Source organism: Dendrobium catenatum, unplaced genomic scaffold (genome assembly GCF_001605985.2).
Source record: "Dendrobium catenatum unplaced genomic scaffold, ASM160598v2 fragScaff_scaffold_718, whole genome shotgun sequence".
Lineage (NCBI taxonomy): Eukaryota > Viridiplantae > Streptophyta > Magnoliopsida > Asparagales > Orchidaceae > Dendrobium > Dendrobium catenatum.
In genome coordinates this window covers 43,025-67,654 of record NW_021319180.1, presented here as the reverse complement: position 1 = coordinate 67,654, position 24,630 = coordinate 43,025, and the positions used below count along the sequence as shown (strand labels likewise).

Sequence of the window (24,630 nt, the reverse complement as noted above, 5' to 3'; positions counted from 1 at the left end):
GGATGGTGCGGTCGTGTACCCTCTACACTATGTCCCCTGCTAAGTGGATACCCTTTCAAGGGTCCACAATCATATCGACCACAACTGACTGACGTCGACGATTGCCAATTGTCATCATTACCTACTTTTGTCTGCCTCCACCGCGCTGTCATCATCATATTTGAGCTTTTACATTATATTTATTTTACTTTTGTTTGGTTGGAATTAAAATGGATGTAAAATTTTTCAAATGCATATACTTTTAAAATTTTGGTATTTGGTTGAATGAAAAAGAAATGCAATGTAAAGTAAATATTATGTAAATCATTTTAAAATCAAGCAAAAGTAATAATCACCTACAATTAATTTATACTTATCCAAATATTTCAAATACATTGTATAACTTTTATACATCAATCCATTTTACTCTGCATTCTTTTTTCAACAAACCAAAAAAATCATAAAATTAAGCTTGATGATCATTTGAAATGCACCAAAATTTACATTTTCAAAGTCTTTGCATTTAACAAATTAAATATCCTTTAATGAGTTTTAAGTTTATATAATTCTAATAAAATATAAGTTTAAGCACTTAAATTTTATTTCATCATCCACCACTCTTCTCATAAACCAAGATTAATTATGCTCAAAACTATAGTGATTATATCAAAGTGAGGTATTTGATTGTGCTTTTAGGGGCTTAAAGCTAACTTAAGCCCTAACCATGAAAGCGCTATGTTTTACGGGTTATTATTAGTGTAATTATTTTCCTTGGTCCAACCCACCTTACCGTCCGTCGTCCCCTTCCGGGTGTACTTACTCCGACCTCAAGCATCTCCGGCGAGCGGCGGCGGCCGCATCGGCCGATGGAGAAATCTCCAACTAAACCATAGCAGACACTAGCTTCCTATTCCATCCTAAATGGCCCATCAAATTCATTCATTTTTCCTCTCATCTCTCCTTCCTCTCCTCGCCATGGTTTCGTTCTCTCTCCTCCGCCTTCCTCCCGCTTCCGATCCCACTCCTACTGAGACACCGATTTCTCTTCTGATCACTGGGAATGAAACCCTAACTATGAATTACATAGTGAGATTCCGGGATTACAGGATGACGGATGACCACCATGCCTACCTTGAGGAGAACCTCCGGTTTTCTGAGGGCTGGCGGTGGATCGAGCGGAGGAACCCGGCTTTGTCGTTTCCGACGGACTTTGGTGTTTTGGAGATCGGGGGAGAGCGGCGGTTGTTGCTGATTGAGGATATCCAGAGGTTGAAAAGGGTTAAAGACGTGTTTGCGGATACGCGCTATTCACGTAGCTTGTTCTTTGATGGACGAGGGAAACAGGGCTTCGTGAGTGAGAAGAAACGGCCTGGGAAGATCTTCACGTCTATGTCGTTTGAGGAAGAAGGGAAGAAGAGCAGTGATTTGGTCGGGAATAATTCATTTAGGCTGGAGCGGAAGCTCATGATGGAGGTTTGTTGGTTTGGTTTTAATTTGTGAATTTCCAACGGCAGTGCTTTTCCAGTTTTTTGAAACTATGAGGTTCATAACTTGGCCGTGGAAATTTTATTTTCTTCTTTTATGCAATTTGTGGTCTTCGTTTGGCTGGGAATTTCGAAAGAGTGGAAGGATAATGAGGTAGTTTGAGGAACTGTATATAACGAGCTTGGCATGTTAATCTGCACTCTATCGTACACTTCTTATCTCGAAAATAAGTTTATAATTTTGGCCAGCTTGGGCAATATACATACAAGTATAAAAATCCTGGATTGTTCTCCGAAAAATTCCTATTGAACTCTGCTAAGATAGATAGAGCTCTCTTGGTCTCAAAATGAGAGGTTACAGGGGTAACGGCGGTGAAACTGAGACCAGTGAGAAATGGAAGTGTGGATGAATGCAACTTTCTTTTTAAATCATTTACGCTTAAATATGCATTTTAAAACCCCCATGATGGGCAAGGAGCTATAGTTCTTTTCGTGTTCAAATGAAATTTTGAATTCCTATTTTGCTGGGCCAAGGCTTTGTATTTGTATATAAGCCGTTTTTGAAAGATCTCGATATCCTCGTTGCTTAAATGACAATGGGCTACGACAGAAGCTCGGGACAGAGTCACACGACCATTTGATCCTCTTTTTATCATCTCATTTTTCATTTTAGAAGTCAAGTCTGAAGATTTACAACCACAATCTAGCACTATGCTTCTTTTTACTGCAATACTATATGGGTTATGGTAGTTTTTGCATTATCGCTCCTTCAGACTTTGAAGCCCATACAATTCAGTTCTTTTCTAACCTGGAGTTGTGTAATAATTGATTTCTTATTGCTCTAGAGATCCCAAATTACATCACTTTTTGGAGCTGAAAGACTATGGGCTAAGGGGTTCACTGGCAGTAAAGTCAAAATGGCAATTTTTGATACAGGCATTCGTGCAAATCATCCCCATTTTCGGAATATCAAGGTATAGCAATTTTTTTTTTTTTAAATGAAAATTATTTATCATTTACATTTTTTCGCCCGTTCTTTATTTAGTTGTATAATGGCATCTCTCAAAAATAGATTTGATTTCCAACCATTAATCAATTGACAATCAGAAATCTCACCAATTTAGCTGAAGATTTATTGTTTCCACATAATGATTTTTTTGTTCTATTTACTTATTTATCTTATTTTGTAATAAAGCTTTTAGTTTTAGAATTTCAACTCCGAGTAATCATGTAGTTGCAGTCTAATGACTATAAAACGATTCTATGCAGGAGAGGACAAACTGGACAAATGAGGATACTTTAAATGACAACCTTGGGCATGGTACCTTTGTTGCTGGAGTTATTGCTGGTGAAGACGAAGAGTGCCTAGGATTTGCTCCAGATACTGAGATTTATGCATTTCGTGTTTTTACAGATGCTCAGGTAATGCTTGTTTTACCTTCTGCCAGCTCATGGATGCATTAGTTTAATTAGGCAGGTTTTCTGTATAGATCACTTGACTATTGTTGCTTACCCCTACTTTTTTTTTTTTGGAAAACTTTACATCTTGTTCTTAAAGTGCATACAGCATGAAATTAAATGGTTCTGGTTATATTGTCATGATAGCTCTTCTAAAATTTTCTTCCTTTAGTTTCTAATATCTATATCTTTGAAATGGATGAGATACCAACGGCATCATATTGTAAGCTTGAATAAGTTTCAGTAAGCTTCATGAGAATTTCTCTATTGACATAAAATTTTGCATGGAGCAAATTGAAAAATCTGGAGGAATGGATAAACTAAAAATGAATTTTTACCCATTCTTTTATGTTTTACTGTATCGGTCTTAATTCATGTCAACTCTATGGCAGAGATATGACTGTTTTTCCAATCTCATAATGTTGTTGAAGTTAAGCGAAACATTGGTTTCCAGGTGGAAATCTTCTTGCTTACTCTTGTTGGAAGCATGGCATTGAGCATTAATTTGTGTAGTTATTTATTTCATTTTTAAGTAGTTGGTTATTTTATTTTTGCATTTGAGTATTTGAGTACATGATGGTGATGGCAGGGGGTTGCCTAAAAAAGGTTATAAGTTTTTTCCTTGCTTTAGATTAATTCATATGGTTAGCATGATTTCAATTTTAATTTAGGGGTTGTTTGGTTGGAAGTAAACTAGGTATAAAGTATTCCTTTTGCATGGGTTTTGAAAATATTGGTGTTTGATTAGATGAAAAAGAAATCTAGTGTAAAGCATTTTAAACATAATGCAAAGCATTCTAGTTCAATTTTGAGATGAAGTAAACTCGCTCAATTTTGAGTGAAAACCATTTCCACCGCAACCAAAATACCTTGTCATCACCCTTACCAGCTACCAACTTCCCTCGCTGCAGCCGGCCTCCACTTCCATGGCCACCCTCCGCTATTAGCTGCTGCTCGCCACCCGCTTGCCAACACCTTTGCAAGTGTCATTGGTCACCCTCCGCCACCAGCTGACCACCATCATTTTGAACTTTGCACTGCATCCATTTTACTTCATGCCAACAATATCAACAACAACAAGCCTTTATCCCACTATGTGGTGTCGGCAACATGAATCCTTTTTCTCCATTATAATCTTGTTAAGAGTCAAATTCTCATCTAAATCTAATAAATAAATGTCATTTCTAATATTTTCTAACCAAGTCTTTTTAGGTCTACATTTATCTTTCTTAACATAAGCCAAATCTAATACATCTATTTTTCTAGCTGGGTCGTCGGAAGGCTGCCGTTTTATGTGACCAAACCATATAAGGCGACTCTCTCTAATCTTATCTTCCACTGGAGCTACTCCAACCTTTTCATTTATATGCTCATTTATTATCCTCTCTAAGATTAAAGCTACTCATCCACCTGAGCATCATCATCTCTGCAACACTTTTAACTTAATGTTATACTTCCCTTTTCATGGCCAACATTCTGCACCATAAAGCATTGCAGGTCTCACTACAATCTTATAGAATTTTCTCTTAAGTTTGTGATGTAGAACTGAATGAATGCACATGTGCAGTAAAATTGGAAATTACACATTTATGAGCAGAACCCTGAAAATTAATTAACGTTCAACGTGCAAAAAAAGACTTAAGCCAGTGAGGTAGTGATTAGACTTTAGCGATCAATTACTTGATAATAGGAGAATCACAACATAATCAAGTCAAATAATTTCATGCTTTTTGCGAGATCTCAAAGATAATCCCTCAACTAACAATTAGACTTATCACACACGATTTTCTAACCAAGTCTTTTTAGGTCTACATTTATCTTTCTTAACATAAGCCAAATCTAATACATCTATTTTTCTAACTGGGTCGTCGGAAGGCTGCCGTTTTATGTGACCAAACCATATAAGGCGACTCTCTCTAATCTTATCTTCCACTGGAGCTACTCCAACCTTTTCATTTATATGCTCATTTATTATCCTCTCTAAGATTAAAGCCACTCATCCACCTGAGCATCATCATCTCTGCAACACTTTTAACTTAATGTTATACTTCTCTTTTCATGGCCAACATTCCACACCATAAAGCATTGCAGGTCTCACTACCATCTTATAGAATTTTCCCTTAAGTTTGTGATGTAGAACTAAATGAATGCACATATGCCTATTTTACACTAACTTAAGCCAACATTGATTGGGGAATTGATTTGGGAACTTAATGGAGTTGCCAATCATAGCCCACTAGTTAAGGAAAGTAGATTTATGACAAATCTCCATTCAAAATTCAAATGGGTTGATTGGGAGGAAGTTTTCTTTCATGGTTCCTCCTTTCTGAAAAGGAACTTCATATTTTAAGGGCCAACATTGATTGGGGAATTGATTTGGGAACTTAATGGAGTTTCCAATCATAGCCCACTAGTTAAGGAAAGTAGATTTATGACAAATCTCCATTCAAAATTCAAATGGGTTGATTGGGAGGAAGTTTTCTATCATGGTTCCTCCTTTCTGAAAAGGAACTTCATATTTTAAGGGCATTAAAATATGAATTCAGATTTTGCCAAATATATGATGCTCTAAAATTGGAAAGTATTGAAGGATCAATTTGAAATTTTGGAGCCAAGGGATAGTGGGGGATGGTCGGCTCCTATGAGGGAGGTGAGCTGGTGGTTAGGGGTCGACCAAGGAGAGGGCCGGCGATTATGGGGAGGGAGGGGTTTCAACGGCTAGGGATCAGTCAAGGGGAGGGCCGGCGGTTAGGAGGAGGGCAATTGGTTGGAGCTTTGGGGAAGATGAAGGTGTGGGCGAGATTTTGAGGAGAGGAGAAATCAGCAGTGGAGAGAAGCCGTGAGCCCAGATGCTTCCTGCGACTGATGAATCTTGTTTGGCCCTCACCTAGGGGCTTCACATAAACTCTTACAAGATCTCTTAAAACTCACCAAGATACAAAGTACAGAAATTTCATTCATCATCATCATCATCCCCCCAAAGAGGAGGGGAGGTCTATAAATAGACATAATACAATAAAATATCAAATGACAAAAGTGCTCCCCTGAGTCCACATAAGCCTACTCCCTCAAGTGAGGGTAAAAACGGAAAATACATAATAAAAATCAAATACAAGTAAATGCTCAGAAATAAAGTAGTCCAATCTTAGCCGTAGATCTCCGACCTCTTCTCTGATAAACTTTTCACAGTCAGATGTCCTCATCAGTTTGAGAGGGACTTTTCATTTTACTTCAAGTAAAAAAAAAGTAATTTCATGTATTAATTTTACACTAACTTAAGCCACTTCAAATATTTCAAATACATTATATTCATGTTACATTGTATTCTTTTTACATTCATTTTTTTAAAGCAAACCAAACAGTCCCTTAGCTTAGGTTAATTCCAAAAAAAAATAGATATATATGACATCACTATATTTTCTTACTGCATAATTGGAGATTGGTGGCTATTTTAGAGGTATCTTTGTGTTTGCTCTCATCAGATGCATCACGTCGAGCATTAATTATTTTTTTTTATAGTCGGTTTTTTTTTGTTGAGTATATGCTAGAGATGATGGCCAAGAAGGGTTATGTTATTTCCTAGTTTTAGATTAGTTTATATTATTGGGATGATTTTAATATTGATTTAGTTTATGTTAATTCTAATAGAGGACAGGAATAGAAAACTTCTCATGTTGATTATTAATCTTGATTTAATTAATTCTAACTCTAATAAAAGATATAAGTCTTTGAAATGGAAAAGATGATGTTTGTTTCTGATTTATTGATGAAATTCTGAAAGATTTTTAATCATTTCATTATCGATTGGTTTTAAATTATACTGTTATATGCTTCCATTTGAAGAAGTGAATTGTTGGATTAATCGATAATTTGTGGTCTGTGAATATTCAATATTCCTTTGGATGAAAGCACATCATGCATCATATTAATTACATTAGGAAATTCTAATTTTGAGTCATCTTGCATCAGATTGTCCTGCATTTGCTTGTGCTAAATTCTTTAATTAACATGCACATAATTTAATATGACATTCTTATGTGATGCTGTTGTTGCTTTCTGAATAGCCATTAGTAATACATTCCTCCATCCCATGTTTTTCTGGTAGATCTAAGTTCAGTTGAATTGCTTTATCCAGTACTGTTGCATGCTTTTACTTTTCAAATGGCACCTTTTATTTCTTTTATTGAAGTTTGTATCTTTCTTTTGAGTGTACAAAAATTTCTCAATATTTCCTCAAAGAATGTTAAACTAATCATCATGCATTAAATTTAACTTATTTGTTTTTAAAGATTATATATGCTGCCAAGATTACAAGAATTTTTTATTCAGTCCCATTGTAGGTATCTTACACATCATGGTTTCTGGATGCATTTAATTACGCTATTGCGACCAACATGGATGTGCTCAATTTGAGTATTGGTGGACCAGACTACTTGGATCTTCCTTTTGTGGAGAAGGTGATGTTAGATTTAACAGTGTGGTCATGTTTTTTTAGCTTTCGCTAATTTAATATCATTTACGTTTCTCCTAGGTTCTTGAGCACCTATTAGATTCTTACATTTTAACTAATGAGATGATATTGAGATTACTCTCAGTATCTTCATGTTCATTGTACTATTCCTTTCCCGAGCTTCAGCATAATCATTAACTTTGTCACTGTTCATATCTCAGGGTTTAGAAGTGATACAGATGTTCTTGAAGTTAAATTGAATAGTTTGCATGTAATATCTGTATGCTAGTATTATCTTATCCTTGTATTTTTTGACTGATCTTTGGCCTTATTGATGGATCAATCATTACAGTAAATCACTGAAACATGAGTTAGGTGTTCAATGGTGGCAGGCTGACAGCAGATGGGAAACATTTTTTTTAAGGATTTTCAGGAAACATGTAGTTGCAGGTCATGCAAAGCTATTTGAGGATATTATTGAAAATAATTGTCCCTGCATGGGGATGATAGAGCTATCCATCTTCCAATTTATATCGAAATGCTAGTTTGATGTAGGAGCTAGTTTCACAATTTATCCAGTTAACAACTCTAGCTGAAGGCATTATCACCCCCCTTCCAAAAAATTTGCATATTTTCAATTCACTGAAACTTTCCTTCGTTAGCAGTATATAAACTAGGACAAGATCAAGCCTTGCCCAAGGGAACACTCTTCAGAACTTAGGTGGTGTTGTCTTTTTTTTTTAATTGCCTAGCCTTTGCTTATTATCTTAACTAGCTTCCTGCTAAGCTTATTTTCAGTTGAAGTCATACAAACAAACCATAGATCTTTAGAAGTCGTTGCTGCTGACTAGGTATTAATAACATCAAATTTGTTTAACAAAAGAGATGTGATAGAGTAACTTCTATCGCTATACCTTAATGTCATATATACTTGGCTATAGTAATGAAAGTATTTTATTTGGCAATCTCAGAATTATGTGTGGAGTGCAACTCAAGTAGTTTTTGGATTTCCTACCTATGTATGTTTTGAGTTGTAGCTGAAAAATGAAGTTGGTTATTGTTCTAGAATCACATATTTTTGAAGTGCATGTGAATTGTGTTACAAAATAACTAGGAATTTGCAATCACATTTTCTACGACTTCTAATGGATCATGTAAGCAAATAATTTTGCTTTTGAGTTTTATTAATGCAGGTTGGTAAGATATGTGATGGACACTAGCTTGTCATACCATCATAACTTAATCAGTGCTACATAGTTACTAAAATATCATCTTTTTATCACAAAGATGACCATGCTTGGCATACATATTGGTAGACTGTTTTGCTATGGAAAACACCCGCTTTATGTTTCTAGCATATAAGATGATGCAAATATAAAAGTTTATTCCTTCAAAGTACAAATCATGTGAATTGATGTTATTTTAGTTCTTTTATTTCTTTGGTTTATGTTTTCTAGTTTATTGTAGTGTAAAACATGCCTATGATGTTGGTTTATATAACAATGTGATGTTTTCTCTAGTATTTCATTAGGTTTGATTTACTGTTGCAAGTCATTTCAATTCAACCCTTAATTCCCCTTTTCAATTATTCCAATTCCTTGATTCAGCAGATAACCAATTCGCTATTTTGTTCACCCACTGATTTGGAAGTTCACTGTTACTGGATTGTCGTTGATTCCTTCCATCATGCAGCTTTCCCATTGCGACGACAATTCACCCTAGACATTTCTAGTCTTTGTTTGATGGTTTATATATTTTGCTCTGTAGCTTTGTTCATAGTTTGAAATTTTCTTTTTTTTGGTTCTCTGTCAGGCATTGCATTGTTTGTAGAATATGCAGAATTGCCACATTCGGGTTTGGAATTTTTTGAAATTGCTAAAATTGTGTTTTTTAAATGTTGGAACTCACAATTTTTTAGAAACTAGAATGGGGAAGTTGTTGATTCGTATTGGATTTTAAATATGTTGATTTGAAACCTTTAAGATTATGCTATATTTTAAGGTATGTTGACAAGTTAATTATTTTGGGTCTTTTTGGGTTTCATCCCGTGGAAATTATTGGAAAAACTTACGATGCATAGGAAGAATTGACATTGAGCATTATATACCAAAAAAATTTATTCAACTATTCAATACTATGAATGCCTTGGTTTTTCAATTTGTAATTTACACCGTTGTTCTTCTTCTAAACTATCTAGTGATTGGTTTTTGTAACTGAGATTTTATCAAGTTTGATATATGTCAACTTTCCTTTTAATGATGTGAATATTAATTGTTGTAGAATTTTATGTTTGTTTTCAATTTTCTTGTGAAATTTTAGATTTTGATGACTTCAACATTATTTTTTAGATGAATAAATGTGTTTTATATTTTTTTATAAAAAATAACTATTATTTGTTCAAATTAACAGTTGTGAAATTACAAAATGTGGTATTTTTGTAATTCCTTGCAAATCTCATATTAGATTTTAATTAGTAAATCTTGGACCCTAAGCCATCCTGTATTACAAGAGAGAAAAAATGAATCTATTTCTCTTTTACAGATAAGCTTGGAATCACTTAGAGGAGCACCGTAATCTCATATTTTATGTAATTAATCAAACAAAACCCCAACCGATAAACATGATTGATATGTTAGAAATGATCTATGCTCTACAAAGTAACAAAGGCTGGCAATTTAGGGGTAAGAGGGTAGGAGCAGGATACAATATCCTATGTAATAAGGGATAAAAAATAATTTGTTTCTCCTTTTTTAATAGGTTTGCGATTTCTCAAAGGAGCACAATAATCTTATATTTTATGTAATTGATCAAACGATGGTTTCCAACTAGGAAACATGGTTGATGTGTAAGGAATGATCTATACTATAAGTTGGCAATTTAGGGGAAAGAGAATGAGGCATCCCTTGCATATTGCTTTTCTAGATGAAATCACCTGCTAGCTTATATCTTTCCCAAATATTTATCATAATATATGCATGTTTGTCAATCCTTCTTGAGGCTTTCAAGTTTGGCTATTCTAGTAGAACCCATCCTAGTTTACATATCTACATTTTTGTCAGTTTAAATACTCTTTGGTTTGATTTCAAACAAAATAATATATCTTTGAGACTTTGATATATAAAATCATTCATTGGAGAATACTGAAGAATATGAAAACGACACCAGGGATTTAAGTGGCCAGTGCTTGGTTCTTTCATTGGCTAGGAAGCCCAACACATCAGGACAATGAGTGAAGTTCTGAAACCGAATACGGTTGTGTGGAAAATGAGCTATTCATGACTTGGGTTCATGGAATTGATTTGTTGCCTTGTTTATAGTTTCTGCTTGCTACTACATATTATTTGGCTTAAATGAACTCTAGCAAACTGATATGTTGGTTCCCCAGGAACCGATTCAGCCTCAGCCGGCCCAGATGGGGTCGGCACTTGTATACAGGAGGCGGGTCAAACCGCCTCCTTCCTGCACTGCTTAAGGGAGGGGCCCACGCCCAATTTGTTTTGGATTTAATTAATTAAAAAGATTTGATATCTTTTGTATTAAATAAATAATATCTTGTATTAGGAAGTTCTTAAGGAGGTGGAGAGGGCTATTTAAAGGACATGAAGGGGCTAGGGCTAGGCATGTTTTTGATTATTGTTTCTCTTATAGTTCTTTCGGGGTGTTGGACTCTAGATTCATCATCTAGAGATTTGGGAGAGACGATCCTCCTCGAATTGAGGATCAATTGTATCTTGCTTAGTGATTTGTTTTGCTTTAGTTCTTATAATAAAATTATACTGTTTTTGAGGATTTCCTTCAAATTTCTCTAGTATCTCTTGCTATTTTTCTTCCAATTTTTTTTGGTTTGCTTGCGAACTCAAGTATTTCCCGTTAGGGTTACTTGCGAACTCAAGTATTTCCTATCACAAACCATTCAGGAACTTGATAGGAAGTGGAAGCAATTTCCTCGAAATCAGTGAACGATAATAAGAAATTATGAAGAAAAACACACCAAAATTATTTTTGTTATAGATATATGAATGAAAATGGCAAGAACAGTTGGATCTTCAATTGGAGAGGAAGACCCAGCTCTCCCAAATCCCTAGCCGTCCACTAGAGCCCAAATAACCTAAGAATAAACTAAATTCAGCGAATTCTCAAAACATAATCTGAAATCACCTTATTGTTAGCCTTAAATAGGTTCCCATAATTCACCCCCAAATCAGCCACCTTTCCCTAAATAATTCTCATTTAGATTTGAATTCAAATTAGATTTATTTCCCTAATTAATTCCCTCCCAATTATAATTACAACTTTCCTAAACAATCCTCCTCTTAATTCCTCATTTTCCCTAAATAATTTCCTCTTAGATTTTGAATTCAAATTAGATCTCTTGCTTAAATAATTTCTTCTCAATCGTAATTTAAACATTCATAAATAATTCCTCTTTGATTAAGAACTTTCCTAAGCAGCTCTCTCTTGATTAGAAAACTTCCTTATTCCCTCCCAATCAAATTGGCCGGTCCATCAATAATCCCTCCCAAATTGCCACATTGTCCTCAAGGTGGAACGAAGGAAACTGCTATTGAAGCACTTGACTAATAGCACTAGACTCTGTTTAAAATTGCGCAGCGCCTCTGTGCAATTTGCCTCAAATACGCTTCGAGGCTTACGCAATTTTCCTCTTGGCAGAGGCGTACGCCTCACCGGGTATGAGGCGCACCTCTAAGGCGCAATTGCGCAATTATAGGTTAGGCGTACGCCTCATCAGCCCGGTCCCACGGTGGGTTAAAATTCACTACACCAATTAGTATAAGCTGTTCGACCACTGTTTAAACTTCCAGTACCGCTCGGTATCGAGCCAGTACCGCTCGGTACCGAGCGGTACATGCTCGGTACTGAGCGGGATATGATTGGATTTTATATGTTCCTTCTTAATTGTATTTTGGGAGTTCTGATAGACTATAATTTTGTGGTTTTGAGCTTTAGAACATGCTTTTATTGCATCTTCTTTCTTAATTTTCACTAATTCTACTTATTATTTAGATGTTTTTATTGTATGATTGAATATTGCTATTATTTACCTGCTAAAACCCTTAAATTCTCATTTATGCAATTCTGCGTCCGTGAGGCTTACGCCTCAGACCGCCTTGAGGTTTACGCCTCGCCTCACGGACGAAACCGCCTCAAGGTTTATTTACGCAATTTTAAACCTTGGCACTAGACTGAAAAATGGATTGACATTGGGTCGAATGATCCCTTTTTACAGCTTCTCCGTAATCAATCTCTCGATCTCATCCTTCTGGATTTGGGGATGATGGTACAAATGAAGACTAATAGGTGAGACTGATGTAGGAGGCAACCCTTAACTAGCTGGAACACCTCTCGATACTGTTGTAGGAGTGTTTGAACCATATCTGGTGCTTTTATCTTCTCTCCACCTTCTTCCAAACTTTTCAGCTCCATCAAAAATCTCACTTCTTCACCCTTTTCCCTCCTTGGAAGTGGCTCCAATCCTCCCCCAAAACATCTTCCTTCCGATCCTCCCTCATCATCCCTATATTAGGGTTTCCCCCCACTTTCAAATCCAATCAAACGGTGCTCTCGCCTCTGATGTTATCGGTTGGGTGTGAAGCTCCAATAGTTTCCTTATCATTCCTTCTAGGTTGGAAAATTTTTCCTCCATTGATGTCATTCTATCCTCAAACGTCGATTTAAATTGGTCAACTTTTCCTTTAAGACGCTCTTCCAAGGCATCAACTTTCTTTACCGCCATAGGTCCTAAAAAGTGCTTTGATACCACTTTGATAGGAAGTGGATGCAATTTCCTCGAAATCAGTAGACGACAATAAGAAATTTAGAAGAAAATACACCAAAACTATTTTTATTATAAATATATGAAAGAAAAGAGCAAGAACAATTGGATCTTCAATTGGAGAGAAAGATTTGGCTCTCCCAAATCCCTAGCCATTGGCTAGAGCTCAAATAACCTAAGAATAAACTAAATTCAGCAAACTCTCAAAACTTAATCTAAAATCACCCTATTGTTAGCATTAAATAGGCTCCCAAATTCTCTCTCAAATCAGCCCCCTTTTCTTAAATAATTCCATTTTAGATTTATTTACCTAATAATTCCCTCTCAATTATAATTAAAACTTTCTTAAACAATCCCTCCCCCCTTAATTCCTCCTCCTTTTCCCTAAATAATTTCCTCTTAGATTTTGAATTCAAATTAGATCTCTTACTTAAATAATTCCCTCATAATTGTAATTTAAACATTCCTTAAATAATTCTTCTTTGATTAAGAACATTCCTAAACAACCCCCTCTTGATTAGGAAATTTATTGATTCCCTCCCAATCAAATCGGCTGGTCCATCAGAACTCTCATAGAACCCCAATTAATCCCATCTTACTTTCTCCAATCCTCCTTTATCCAATCCTCTCTCTCTAAATCACATCTTTCTTTTGTCTTTTCTATGAAACATGAAGCATGATTCAAATGGGGGTATAACAAGCCATGAAAAGTAGTATTGAGATATGTCAGTATATGGTAAAAGAAATACGTACATAATACGCATTTATATGTATCAATTATTCTAACTATTGATCCAAACAACCTAGAACCCTAGGAAGAGATTCGACCAACATATTAAGCTGGCAATTCATTGTTTTGGGAAACAAGGGTTGATCTAGATTCTTATTTGGAGGCAAGAAACTATTGTTTCATTTAACATATATAATGAACTAGGTAATTATAAAATGAGGTAGGAGAAATCTCTCTCTTTTATAAGATTCCTTTCTTTAGTCTCTCTTTTACGTAATTGCAAAAGGAACTATTTGTCCCGTAGTATTCATGTGAGATTCCCTTTATAAGAGGGGACATCATTTACAAAAGATGGAAAAATCTATTTCAAGAATTTAGGGGTTCAATCTTGAATCCTTGATTTAGTTACAATAAAGTGGCGCCTATTTTGACAGTTGATCCCAAGATGCATCTGAGCTTCTCAGCAACAACCCATTTGGGAAGGCAAGAGGACTTCATGGATTTTGATGGAGAAGTTTTCCTAAGAACTTTGTGATGAGGACATCGAAGATCAACGACTACGATCGTGTCTATTTATTTTGATGTATTTGATTTGTTATTTGTACTTTTCCCTTTCTACCCTCACTTGAGGGCTTTGTCTTATGTTTGCCCTAGGGGCAATTGTGTTTTTTTATTTTCCTTCATGTATTTGGCTATTTAAGCCTTCCCCTTCCTCTTGGAAAGGGCTGATGATTATTGTTAATGAAAATTTTGGTTTTGGATCTCTTTGTGAGTTCTAGAGTTCTCTTTGTGAGTTCTCAAGTGAGGAAAGCCTAGGAGAGGCTCCAAGCAATACCCAATAGCCCCTTGGTGGAGCTCTCGGTCTTCTATCCCATATCTTTTCTTCTCCTCTACTGTTTCCCCCACCCACCCGCCGGCACACTTGGCCCCAAAGCCACCGGCCACCTCCACTCACCGCCGGCCTCCAGCCGCTGGCCTTCCCCTTTGCCACCACCCGCCCGCAATAACCCCTCCTCCATCCCCTCCATTTTCCCTCATTGCATTTGCTTAGTTTCCTAATTTGGAGAGGTCACTTGGAGGGAGTTTCAAATCCAAAATTCAAATTTGCATTAGGAGTTAAATGCCCCCTCAATTTCCTCCCGTCATTAAGGAATTAATTGCAGCTTTAAAACTGAAATTTAAATTCATATTTAGGGATTAATTCACTTAATTAATTGGGGCCCACCTATTTGAAATGAAACCCCTCTCCCTCCCTCTCCTAGGCCGGCCCCCTCTTCCTCTTTCCTTTGCCTAATTAAGAGTCAATTAATGCTCCTAATTACTTCCCTCATTCACTCAAAAGCTCTTTGGAAATAATTCCAAAACCTGAGACTTTTCCCTTTGGCCGAAATTCCCCTCAAGGCCCCACTACCGTAAATTCCTTCCAAATTCTGTTTCTTTTATTTCTGGAAGTAAATCCTGGATTCCTCTCTTACCCGACCTCCCTCTCAATTCCCCTTGCTCCTAAGCCTAGAATCCTGAGATTTCTCTCAGATTTTGGCTCTGTCCTGCACCGTTGGAAGGCTGAATTTGCTGTCCATAATTCCTGTAGGCAGTTTTTCTCTGTTGTCCTCAGATTTCAACATACAGCTTGCTGTCCCCTTATGCCAGCAAAGATATCCTGCTGTCCAGCACTTTGGAAGACCACCGACATATATATGGGCTACCCAACGGACTACACTTTGGCACCATTTGTCTTTGGGTAAACTCTTCCCCGACTCTTTTCTCTTCGAAGTGCTTTTCAATTGTGGTCTAGTAAATTCATGACGATCATGTTAATGCTTCTCCGCTAAAGCCTAGTAATTAGAAAAGTTGTGTGAAGGATCTTCTTGTAGCGACTAATCTCACTGTTAGTTTAGGGATTCATCGTTGAAAGCCAATCATGTACGCGTCGTTAGATTAAATTGAATGTTTTACGATCTTAACTCCTTTGTATGTGATTTAGCCTAAGCTCGCTTTACCGCTCTTAATGTTTTATCTCGTCGTTCAAATCATTATAAATATATAATTATTTGTTCTTTCTAAAAATTAAGCGTGCAAATTCATCAAGTATATCATCTTTGGATGATCGTTTCACATCACTTTGACTCCTCTTGGCCCTCCACAGATTCTTCATCATTAATATATAACATTTAAACCTATATGAAATACAATGGTACATTCTTTTTCTCATTTCTTATATAATATTAAAATATACATAACAATTGTATACTACATATCATTATAATATTTAGTATACACATTTAGCATCCTTATGTATTTCATACATTTTTCTTTTTCATTTATTCATTTATGTTGATATTTGTTTCTTTTTCTTTCAATTTGTATAGGAGCACCGTCAAAATGTATCAATAAAGGTACAATCATTTTCATTTCCATTTGACGTGCATGGTTACGTTGCTTCCCCAGTCAGTACCATACGGGGTGAACTCTTTTATCACTTCTTGGCAACCCAAACCCTTCAGAAAATTTCTAGCCCATTTTGCACTACATCCTCTTGACAAGTATCCTATTCACCTGATTAGCTACATGTATGCATGGACATACAAATATTAACGCTAGTGGCATAGGCAGGACCCAAAATTAAAAGGACAACCATCCAAACAGCACTTGGAATCTAGCAGCCAAGTATATTGGAGGTTTTTTTTAGGATTGGGACTCGTAGAATATAAATGTAGACAAGTATCCTATTCACCTGATTAGCTACATGTATGCATGGACATACAAATATTAACGCTAGTGGCATAGGCAGGACCCAAAATTAAAGGGACAACCATCCAAACAGCACTTGGAATCTAGCAGCCAAGTATATTGGAGGTTTTTTTTAGGATTGGGACTCGTAGAATATAAATGTAGATATTGTTGTCTACAATGCATGGAAAGTTTCTTAGCAAAATGCAAGAGTAAGATTACATGCATCAACCCCTCTTAGGGCCCTTCTTCAATGGGAGCTTTATGCACTAGATACACCTATGTTTTTAGTAATTGGCACATAAAATTGGGCAGCAAGAGAGTTCAGAATTGTGGATGACAAAAATTTTGTGCTGCGAAAGCCTTGATTAGAAATTCATTTAGTTCAAGTTGTAGAATAGTGGTTGTTACTGAATTAAGTGGGATAATATGCTCCAAAAAATGTAAGTTTATTCACAATCATTATGTTTTAGTTAAATGAATGAAAACCTCTTGTTCTTGGTGTTCTGATGGAAAGCAGTGCTTTATATGCAATGTTTCAGCAATTCGAAGTTGGCATAGTCCATGAGGAGGGCTTATGCTCAATTTTTAATCCAAAATGAATTTCTTGGTCGGGGACAATTGCAAAATGGAAAAAAAAGGAAAAATAGAAGATGCGATTATGTATTTCAACCACAAAATACATTTTCTTGCTACAAACATGAATACTCTTATACAATTTTAGAACTCGAGGATGGGAGAGGGACATGTATTTTTTGCATGTTTAGCCAATCTGTTTTAAATATTAATTTGTTTGAACAAATTGGATGATAGCTTTAATCATATCAACCCTTAATTGATTTCAAGTTCGAGTAGCATCAGATTAAATCTGAGCCATTTGGCATGCATATATGCAAGTTAAGCCTTTTGATATGCCAATATTTTTGTTATGGTGCAATTTTTAAAAATATTTTTTTTAGATTCAACTTTTGAGGTTTCATGTATTTACTTTTACTTCCAATGCTTCTCTATCCTTTTCTTTTTTCACTCAAATGGTCTTAGTCTTGTAAATTGCATTCTATATTGTCCATTTTAGTAATTCCCATCTTTGATTTTAGTAGAGACATAATTAGTCCTGATGCTAGTTTGTCCTTCTCACTATATATTTATCATATGCGTCTTCCTGTTATATAGTCTATATTTAGTTGGATTATTAAAGTTCTGTATTTGATATTTCTTGATAATAGATCTTTACGCTATTTGAATCCTTAATGATGTGTTTGAAACTTCCAATGTCGAGATGCTTATGAAGGCTTCGTTTGGGACGGCTTTTTTATTGATTCTTGAAATGGAGTTTTAGTTTAAAATTTTTAGTTTTGTCTAAAAGCCCATTTCAAGACGCAATAAAAATGTTGTCCCAAACGAAGCCGAAGCATCAGGACAATTTCTTGCAAAACTGATGCTTTTATTGCTTATGCCATTGAACTGGCTATCCAGGTGTGGGAACTCACAGCAAATAACATTATTATGGTTTCGGCTATTGGAAATGATGGCCCTTTATATGGAACACTTAATAATCCGGCTGACCAGAGTGATGTTATTGGAGTTGGTGGCATTGATTACAGCGATCACATTGCCTCTTTCTCATCACGTGGCATGAGTACATGGGAAATCCCACATGGGTAGATAAGCTGCACAATTACCATTTTTGTATTGAATTGTTTACTGTAATCCTTTTATACTAAAATTTCTGCTCTAATTTCACACTTAGGCTTCGTTTGAGACAACTTTCTTATTGCTTTTCAAAACAGCTTTCTTGTTAAAAATTTTCTTGAATAAAAGTTTTATGTACAAGAAAATTTTTTTAGAAATCAATGAAAAAACTGTCCCAAACGAAGCCTTAAAAGGCATTCAGAACTTGCAAAGTATTTTCTAGATTTAAACATCTTTTAGAGAAATGCAATTACATTGGTAATGAAGCTTGTTTTTTCCAGAATGAATATGCTTCTTCCTCTCACTTAAAAATTCTGTCTTTTTTCTGTAACTTAAGTTTTAGCTTTCATTAATTTGCAACTCAAGGGATCCTTTTACACCATCAAAGTCCCTATATTCATTTTCTTGGCATGTGAACTAGTTTTGAGTGTTTGGAAGTGAACAAATAACTGCTGCCTTCCCTGAATTAGATGATGATAGGCAATATTGTACAGTCTTTCGTTTTTTTTTTCAAGGATTAGATTAGTGAACATAAGGAACCTTCCATGCTATTATGTAAATGTAACAGATATGAACATTTTTTATCAGATATGGTCGTGTAAAACCAGATGTTGTTGCTTATGGCCGAGACATAATGGGTTCTAAAATTACAACTGGCTGCAAGAGCTTATCTGGCACAAGTGTTGCAAGTCCAGTGGTTGCGGGTGCTGTGTGCTTGCTTGTAAGCGTTATTCCCGAAAATGCACGTAAAGACCTTCTAAATCCTGCTAGCATGAAGCAAGCTCTAGTAGAGGCTGCTACCAAACTTTCAGGTCCCAATATTTATGAACAAGGTGCCGGAAAACTTAACCTGTAAGTCTTTAATTTCTACTTTTGCATGCCCCTCCAACCCCCGCACCCATTTTTACTAAAATCTATATTACACAATTGCAATATATCTTCCCAGGTTGGGCTCATATGAAATCTTAAAAGAGTACAAGCCGCGAGCCACCCTCTTCCCCAGTGTACTTGACTATGAAGATTGCCCCTACATGTGGCCCTTCTGCCGTCAGCCTCTTTATGTAGGTGCCATGCCTGTTATCTTCAATGCCACCATTCTCAATGGCATGGGTGTGATTGGCTTTGTGGAGTCGCCACCAACATGGCACCCCTTTGATGATGTCAGCAATCTACTTAGTATTCGATTCACATATTCAGATGTTATTTGGCCTTGGACTGGGTTTTTAGCATTGCACATGCAAATTAAGGAAGAGGGTTCACAGTTTTCAGGTTTCATTGAGGGCAATGTGATTGTCAAGGTATACAGTCCTCCTCATCGTGGTGAGAAAGATCGAAGGATCAGTACGTGCTCACTTCGCTTGAAATTAAGAGTGGCTCCAACACCTCCGAGATCCAGAAGAGTTCTCTGGGACCAGTATCACAATATAAAATATCCACCTGGATATATACCAAGAGATTCTCTAGATGTTCGCAATGATATTCTTGATTGGCATGGTGATCACCTTCACACAAACTTCCACATCATGTTCAACATGCTCAGAGATAATGGATACTTTGTGGAAATACTTGGCTCACCTTTCACTTGCTTTGATGCTAGCCATTATGGAACTTTGTTAATGGTGGATCTTGAAGATGAGTATTTCAGAGAAGAAATTGAGAAACTAAGAGACGATATTGTTGATGGTGGGCTTGGTCTTGCTGTATTTTCTGAGTGGTACAACGTAGACTCAATGGTGAAGATGAGGTTTTTTGATGATAATACCCGAAGTTGGTGGACTCCAGTTACTGGTGGTGCAAATATACCAGCCCTTAATGAGCTTTTGGCCCCACTTGGGATTGCCTTTGGTGACAAAATCTTAAATGGAGATTTTTCTATCAATGGCGAGCAAAGCCATTATGCATCAGGAACCGACATTGTCAAATTTCCCGGAGGTGGATATGTTCATAGTTTTGAATTACAGGACAATTCAGAAACTCGTGGAAAACAGAATTCTGGGATGACCAAGGTTACGTGCTTCTTGCCTTTTTATTGTTCCTGCTAAAAAATAATAAAAAACACACTGGTGCTCAGAATTTATGACCGACTGAAGGAATTTTTACAACTATAATACTAATTGCTATTTTCTTAGCTTTACATTTGGATGTCCATGATAGGAAATACTTGAGTTCGCAAGTAAACCAAGAGGAAATACTTGAGTTCGCAAGCAACCCTAGCAATAATTGATCAAAATAGCAGAAATAACGCAAAATTTGGGTGAAAACAACCTAAAAAAGATAGATTGTAATAGTGGAATCAAAACAAAACAAACACCAAAGCAAGATACAATGGATCCTCAATTCGAGAGGAGGATCATTCTCTCTCAATCTCTAGACGAGACGCCAAGAAACTCCAAGAGAATAACTCAAAATGTGCATCCCTGGCCCTAACCTCCTCCCTTCTTTTAATACATATCTTCTTAATAAAAACTAATAATATATTGCCTAAAATAAACATTAATTCAAATAGTTTCCTAAGCCCTTCTCTCTCTCTCCTTGCCCCCTTGAGGGGCCCACATGCTTGGGTGGCAAATAAAGGAAGCGGTTTAGCCCGCCTCCTGTAGGTCTGAACTGGCCCCTCCTGGGCCGGTTTGGGCGGTTCTGGCCGAACCGTAACAGTCCACTAATGTCCGATTCATATTAAGTGTTCAAAAACCAGCATTAAAATTTTCTATGTTTCTGTGATCTGACTATATATCAAGGCCATGAATATTCTCCATCACTCTTTTCTTGATATCTCTTTTATGTGCAGGAGTCCTCAATCCTTGGGCTTGCAGAAATTGGTGCAGGGCGAGTTGTGGTGTATGGAGATTCAAGTTGTCTTGATAGCAGTCACATGGTAGCCAATTGTTATTGGCTTCTTGATAAGATAATAGATTTTACCAACAGGAATGTCAAAGATTCTGTTCTTTTCTCAGATTCCTCTAGAATTAGTTTTCCCATGCATGAAAATGAAAGCAGGTTGCCCTCTCGAAGAACTGATGTGAATTTCTCTATATATTCTAAAGTAGTTGGCCGAGAGTTGATGTGCTACCAAGACTCTAGATTTGAGGTTTGGGGAACAAAAGGATATGGTGTTCAGCTGATGGGTAGGAACAGAAAGTTACCAGGATATCCAACTCTGACATTAGATGGAGACTTCAATATTACAAAGAAAAGAACTGAATCAAATAAATATCAAGCTAGCAAATCAGAGGAAAACTCTTCTGGGTCAATTGTGCGGAACAGCTTTAGCAAGAGCATAGACTTCTTTGGTTTGTTGAACCATGAGGAGGTAAACCTACTTCATCTCATAGTAATTTTGAATCTTTTTTTTTATTATTATTAGTAATTTTGAATCTTGAATATCTTGCATGCCAGTAAGCTAAAAGAATGGCACATGGCTCATGTTCTGGCAAAATTATTAGGTGCGTATTATACGTATAGCTCTACTTGCACAAAGTAGGAGTACACAGTTGTGTCTCTCATCTGATGGGATTGCACAGCTGTGTACCCTTGAAAATACTAGTGCATGATTATATACTCCTATTTTACGCATCTTGAGCAACATACATAATCTGCACCTGATAATTTTTTCAAGTGTTGTGCAACAACCTGCTTTAATGCACAGCTCTGGCTTCGGCACTTGTTTGTGAGAAGGCAAGAAGCGTTTCTGTTTCCCTTCCAGATGTAACAAGGAAAAATAGCAGCACCAAAGTGTCTTCCGCAATACCTTGAAATGGTCTCTCGCTATACTGATAGGAAATACTTGAGTTCGCAAGTAACCCTAATGGGAAATACTTGAGTTCGCAAGCAAACCTAACAATAATCGGTAAAACAGCGAGAAAAACCGAAGAAAATATGTGGAAGAACAATCAAACGATAGATAATTTTATAGCAAGCAAAGCGAAACAAGAACAAAGCAAAGATACAATTGATCCTCAATTCGAGAGGAGGATCGTTCTCTCCCAATCTCTAGACAAGAAGCCTAGAGTCCAAGACGCCAAAGAGACTCCAAGAGAAATCCAAATTTTTGCATGCCCTAACCTAGCCTCTCCTCGTACTTAAATAAAATCTTCCTAATAAAAAACCTCCTATAATAAACCAATTTCAAAAACTCTGCATAAGCCGCCCCTTTCTCTCTCTCTCCTATTTGCCGCCTCAGGGAGGGGGGGGGGTTCAGCTTCTGGCCGAACCAATTAAGAAAGTGGCCTTAGCCTGCCTCCTGTAGAATTGGACCGTCCCACAAGGGACCGGTCTTGTTAGTTCTGTAACATATACCTGCATGTATAGTCTGCAACAAGCTTTTTACAGAAAAAATCTGTTTATTGGGGAAAGAACCTGTTTCATGCATATAGATGACCTAGGAATAGTTGACTATAGGAAAAATCTTTGTGGCAGCAATTTATCCCTATTATTTGCAGGAACTGGGCATTAGAGCTTAGGCAATAGTCCTTTTTAGATGCGGATAGGATAAAGTAACAGAGCGAAAGCAAATATTTACCACTAATGTAGGGGAAAAGGCTATTTATTCTCTAGGGTTTGTTCTACTGGGTTATGCCTACAGGACAGGATATGTGTGGACGAATCCCACACTTGTTTGGCCAAGTGTGTTGCATTTGCAATTTTTCTTTATCATGCAGGGCCGGAACATACCTTCTCTACCACTGACCATCAGTTGAATTTTTATCTAAATGAAGACTTAGCATCAGTGAGATTTCATTATGCTTCCTGACACTCTGATTTGCACATTTCAAAGACACAAATCAAATACAGACCAGTTTATGAGACTATTTAGAATTACCCTCTAACTTTCTCACTTTCAAAAGACTTTAGCTGATTTACATATGACTCTGAATAATTGATTGCTTTTTCTGTTCAATCAATGATATTCATTTTGTAGATTTATGCTGGAAATAGCTGATAGCCCATACCCCCTATGCCTGCAGGTTGATATTCCAATGTTGGTCGCAACGCAGTGGATGATTCCAGCTTTGGTTGCAATGACCTGTGAGTAGAAAACTTGAATCTCCACATTTTGCTCTTCAAATCTCCATTTTTGTCCAGCACACAAGACACTGATCTATCTAAACTTCTTAGGCCTTGCGGCATACTTGAGTTGGCGAATGCGACAAAAGCGGCGACGTCGAAGAAAGGGATCTACATCTGGCCGGTCGTCAAATTTAGTTTAGTTCTTCAATATGTTGAAGAATGACATATATCTTGCAGTGATGGACCGCATGTCAAGGTTGATTTAACAGAGGAATTTTCTTAACTGCAACTGGTCTTGTTAGAGGTTTCAACTGCAAGGTAAACGCAATCATGATTTGAGCTTTTCTGTGAAGATAGGAATGTTTTTGCAATGTTTGTTGTATTATGTTACCATTAGCAGAGCTAGGGAGCTGCAATTTTGTAAACAAAAGAGCTGCTTTTCTGTTTATGAATTGTTTATAGGAATATAGAAAAGTGTTGGTTTAATGAAGATGTTAATTTGTGTACTTCTGATATTGGATTTTAAAAGAAATTTGAACTTTTGTCTATCATCTTCCAAGTTCTAATTAGTTTAATCTTGAGTGCATCGAAATTAATGTTTAATATTCCTAGTCTCTGACCAGGGCTCAAATTTTAAAGATAAAATTTGTTTATAGCACTCAATTTATAAATAACGGTCAAATCATTATAAATCTAAAGCTGTTAGGCTGGCTTTTATTTTACTTTTATTTGCAAAGAAAAATATTTGAGTATATATATAAAGAAAAAAAAAGAGGAAATGAACAAAATGGTCTTTTAATTTTTTATGGAGGATTAAAATAATTTTTAATTATATTAAAGGATCAATTTGATCTCTCTTTTAGAGTTAAGGGATTAAATTAATTTTGATCTTCCATAAAAAGTTAATAAATCATTTTGATTTTTTTGTCGGGAGAAAAAAATATATCTTATATGCCTTATTTAACGTTGAAGTATTTTTCCCTTCTAAAACCACTAAGAAATTGAGGACATCTTTTATCATTAGAGTTGTGATGATATAGCTCTAAAACCTACTCCATAGGAGGAGAAATTATTCTATACGAAGATCAGACGTAAAATACCGTTTGAAAATCAACCAGAATGTATAATGTCAGTGGTTTGAGTAACAGTATCGAGCGAAAGAGTGACATGACATATTTTGACGTCAGCATAAAATAATTTTTCCCGTACGAGTCAGCATAAAAAATAAAATTTTGAAACAATTACGAAGGCATTAGCCTGTACTAAAGTATTAATGATCATGCTGATAAAATTATTATTGTATTAA

General features: G+C 36.2%; 1 protein-coding gene across 1 annotated transcript; it reads left to right on the top strand.

Annotated features, from left to right (window-relative positions):
- Positions 1-727: 727 nt before the first annotated feature.
- On the top strand, positions 728-23,872 carry LOC110095889 (subtilisin-like protease SBT6.1). Its single transcript, XM_020821590.2, has 10 exons — positions 728-1,452; positions 2,309-2,437; positions 2,733-2,885; positions 7,262-7,378; positions 18,102-18,286; positions 18,906-19,169; positions 19,264-20,323; positions 21,106-21,627; positions 23,282-23,342; positions 23,433-23,872. Exons 1-10 carry the CDS (start codon positions 901-903, stop codon positions 23,522-23,524), a joined length of 3,135 nt encoding a protein of 1,044 aa, XP_020677249.1. The 5' UTR covers positions 728-900; the 3' UTR covers positions 23,525-23,872.
- The last annotated feature ends 758 nt before the right edge of the window (positions 23,873-24,630 follow it).

Bases quoted from the DNA above. Each gene is read 5' to 3' on its own strand.
- LOC110095889 (XM_020821590.2), top strand. From the start codon at position 901: ATGGCCCATCAAATTCATTCATTTTTCCTCTCATCTCTCCTTCCTCTC. The intron at 18,287-18,905 runs GTAGATAAGCTG...ATTTTTTATCAG, and splicing joins ACATGGGAAATCCCACATGG to ATATGGTCGTGTAAAACCAG. The intron at 21,628-23,281 runs GTAAACCTACTT...CTATGCCTGCAG, and splicing joins GTTTGTTGAACCATGAGGAG to GTTGATATTCCAATGTTGGT.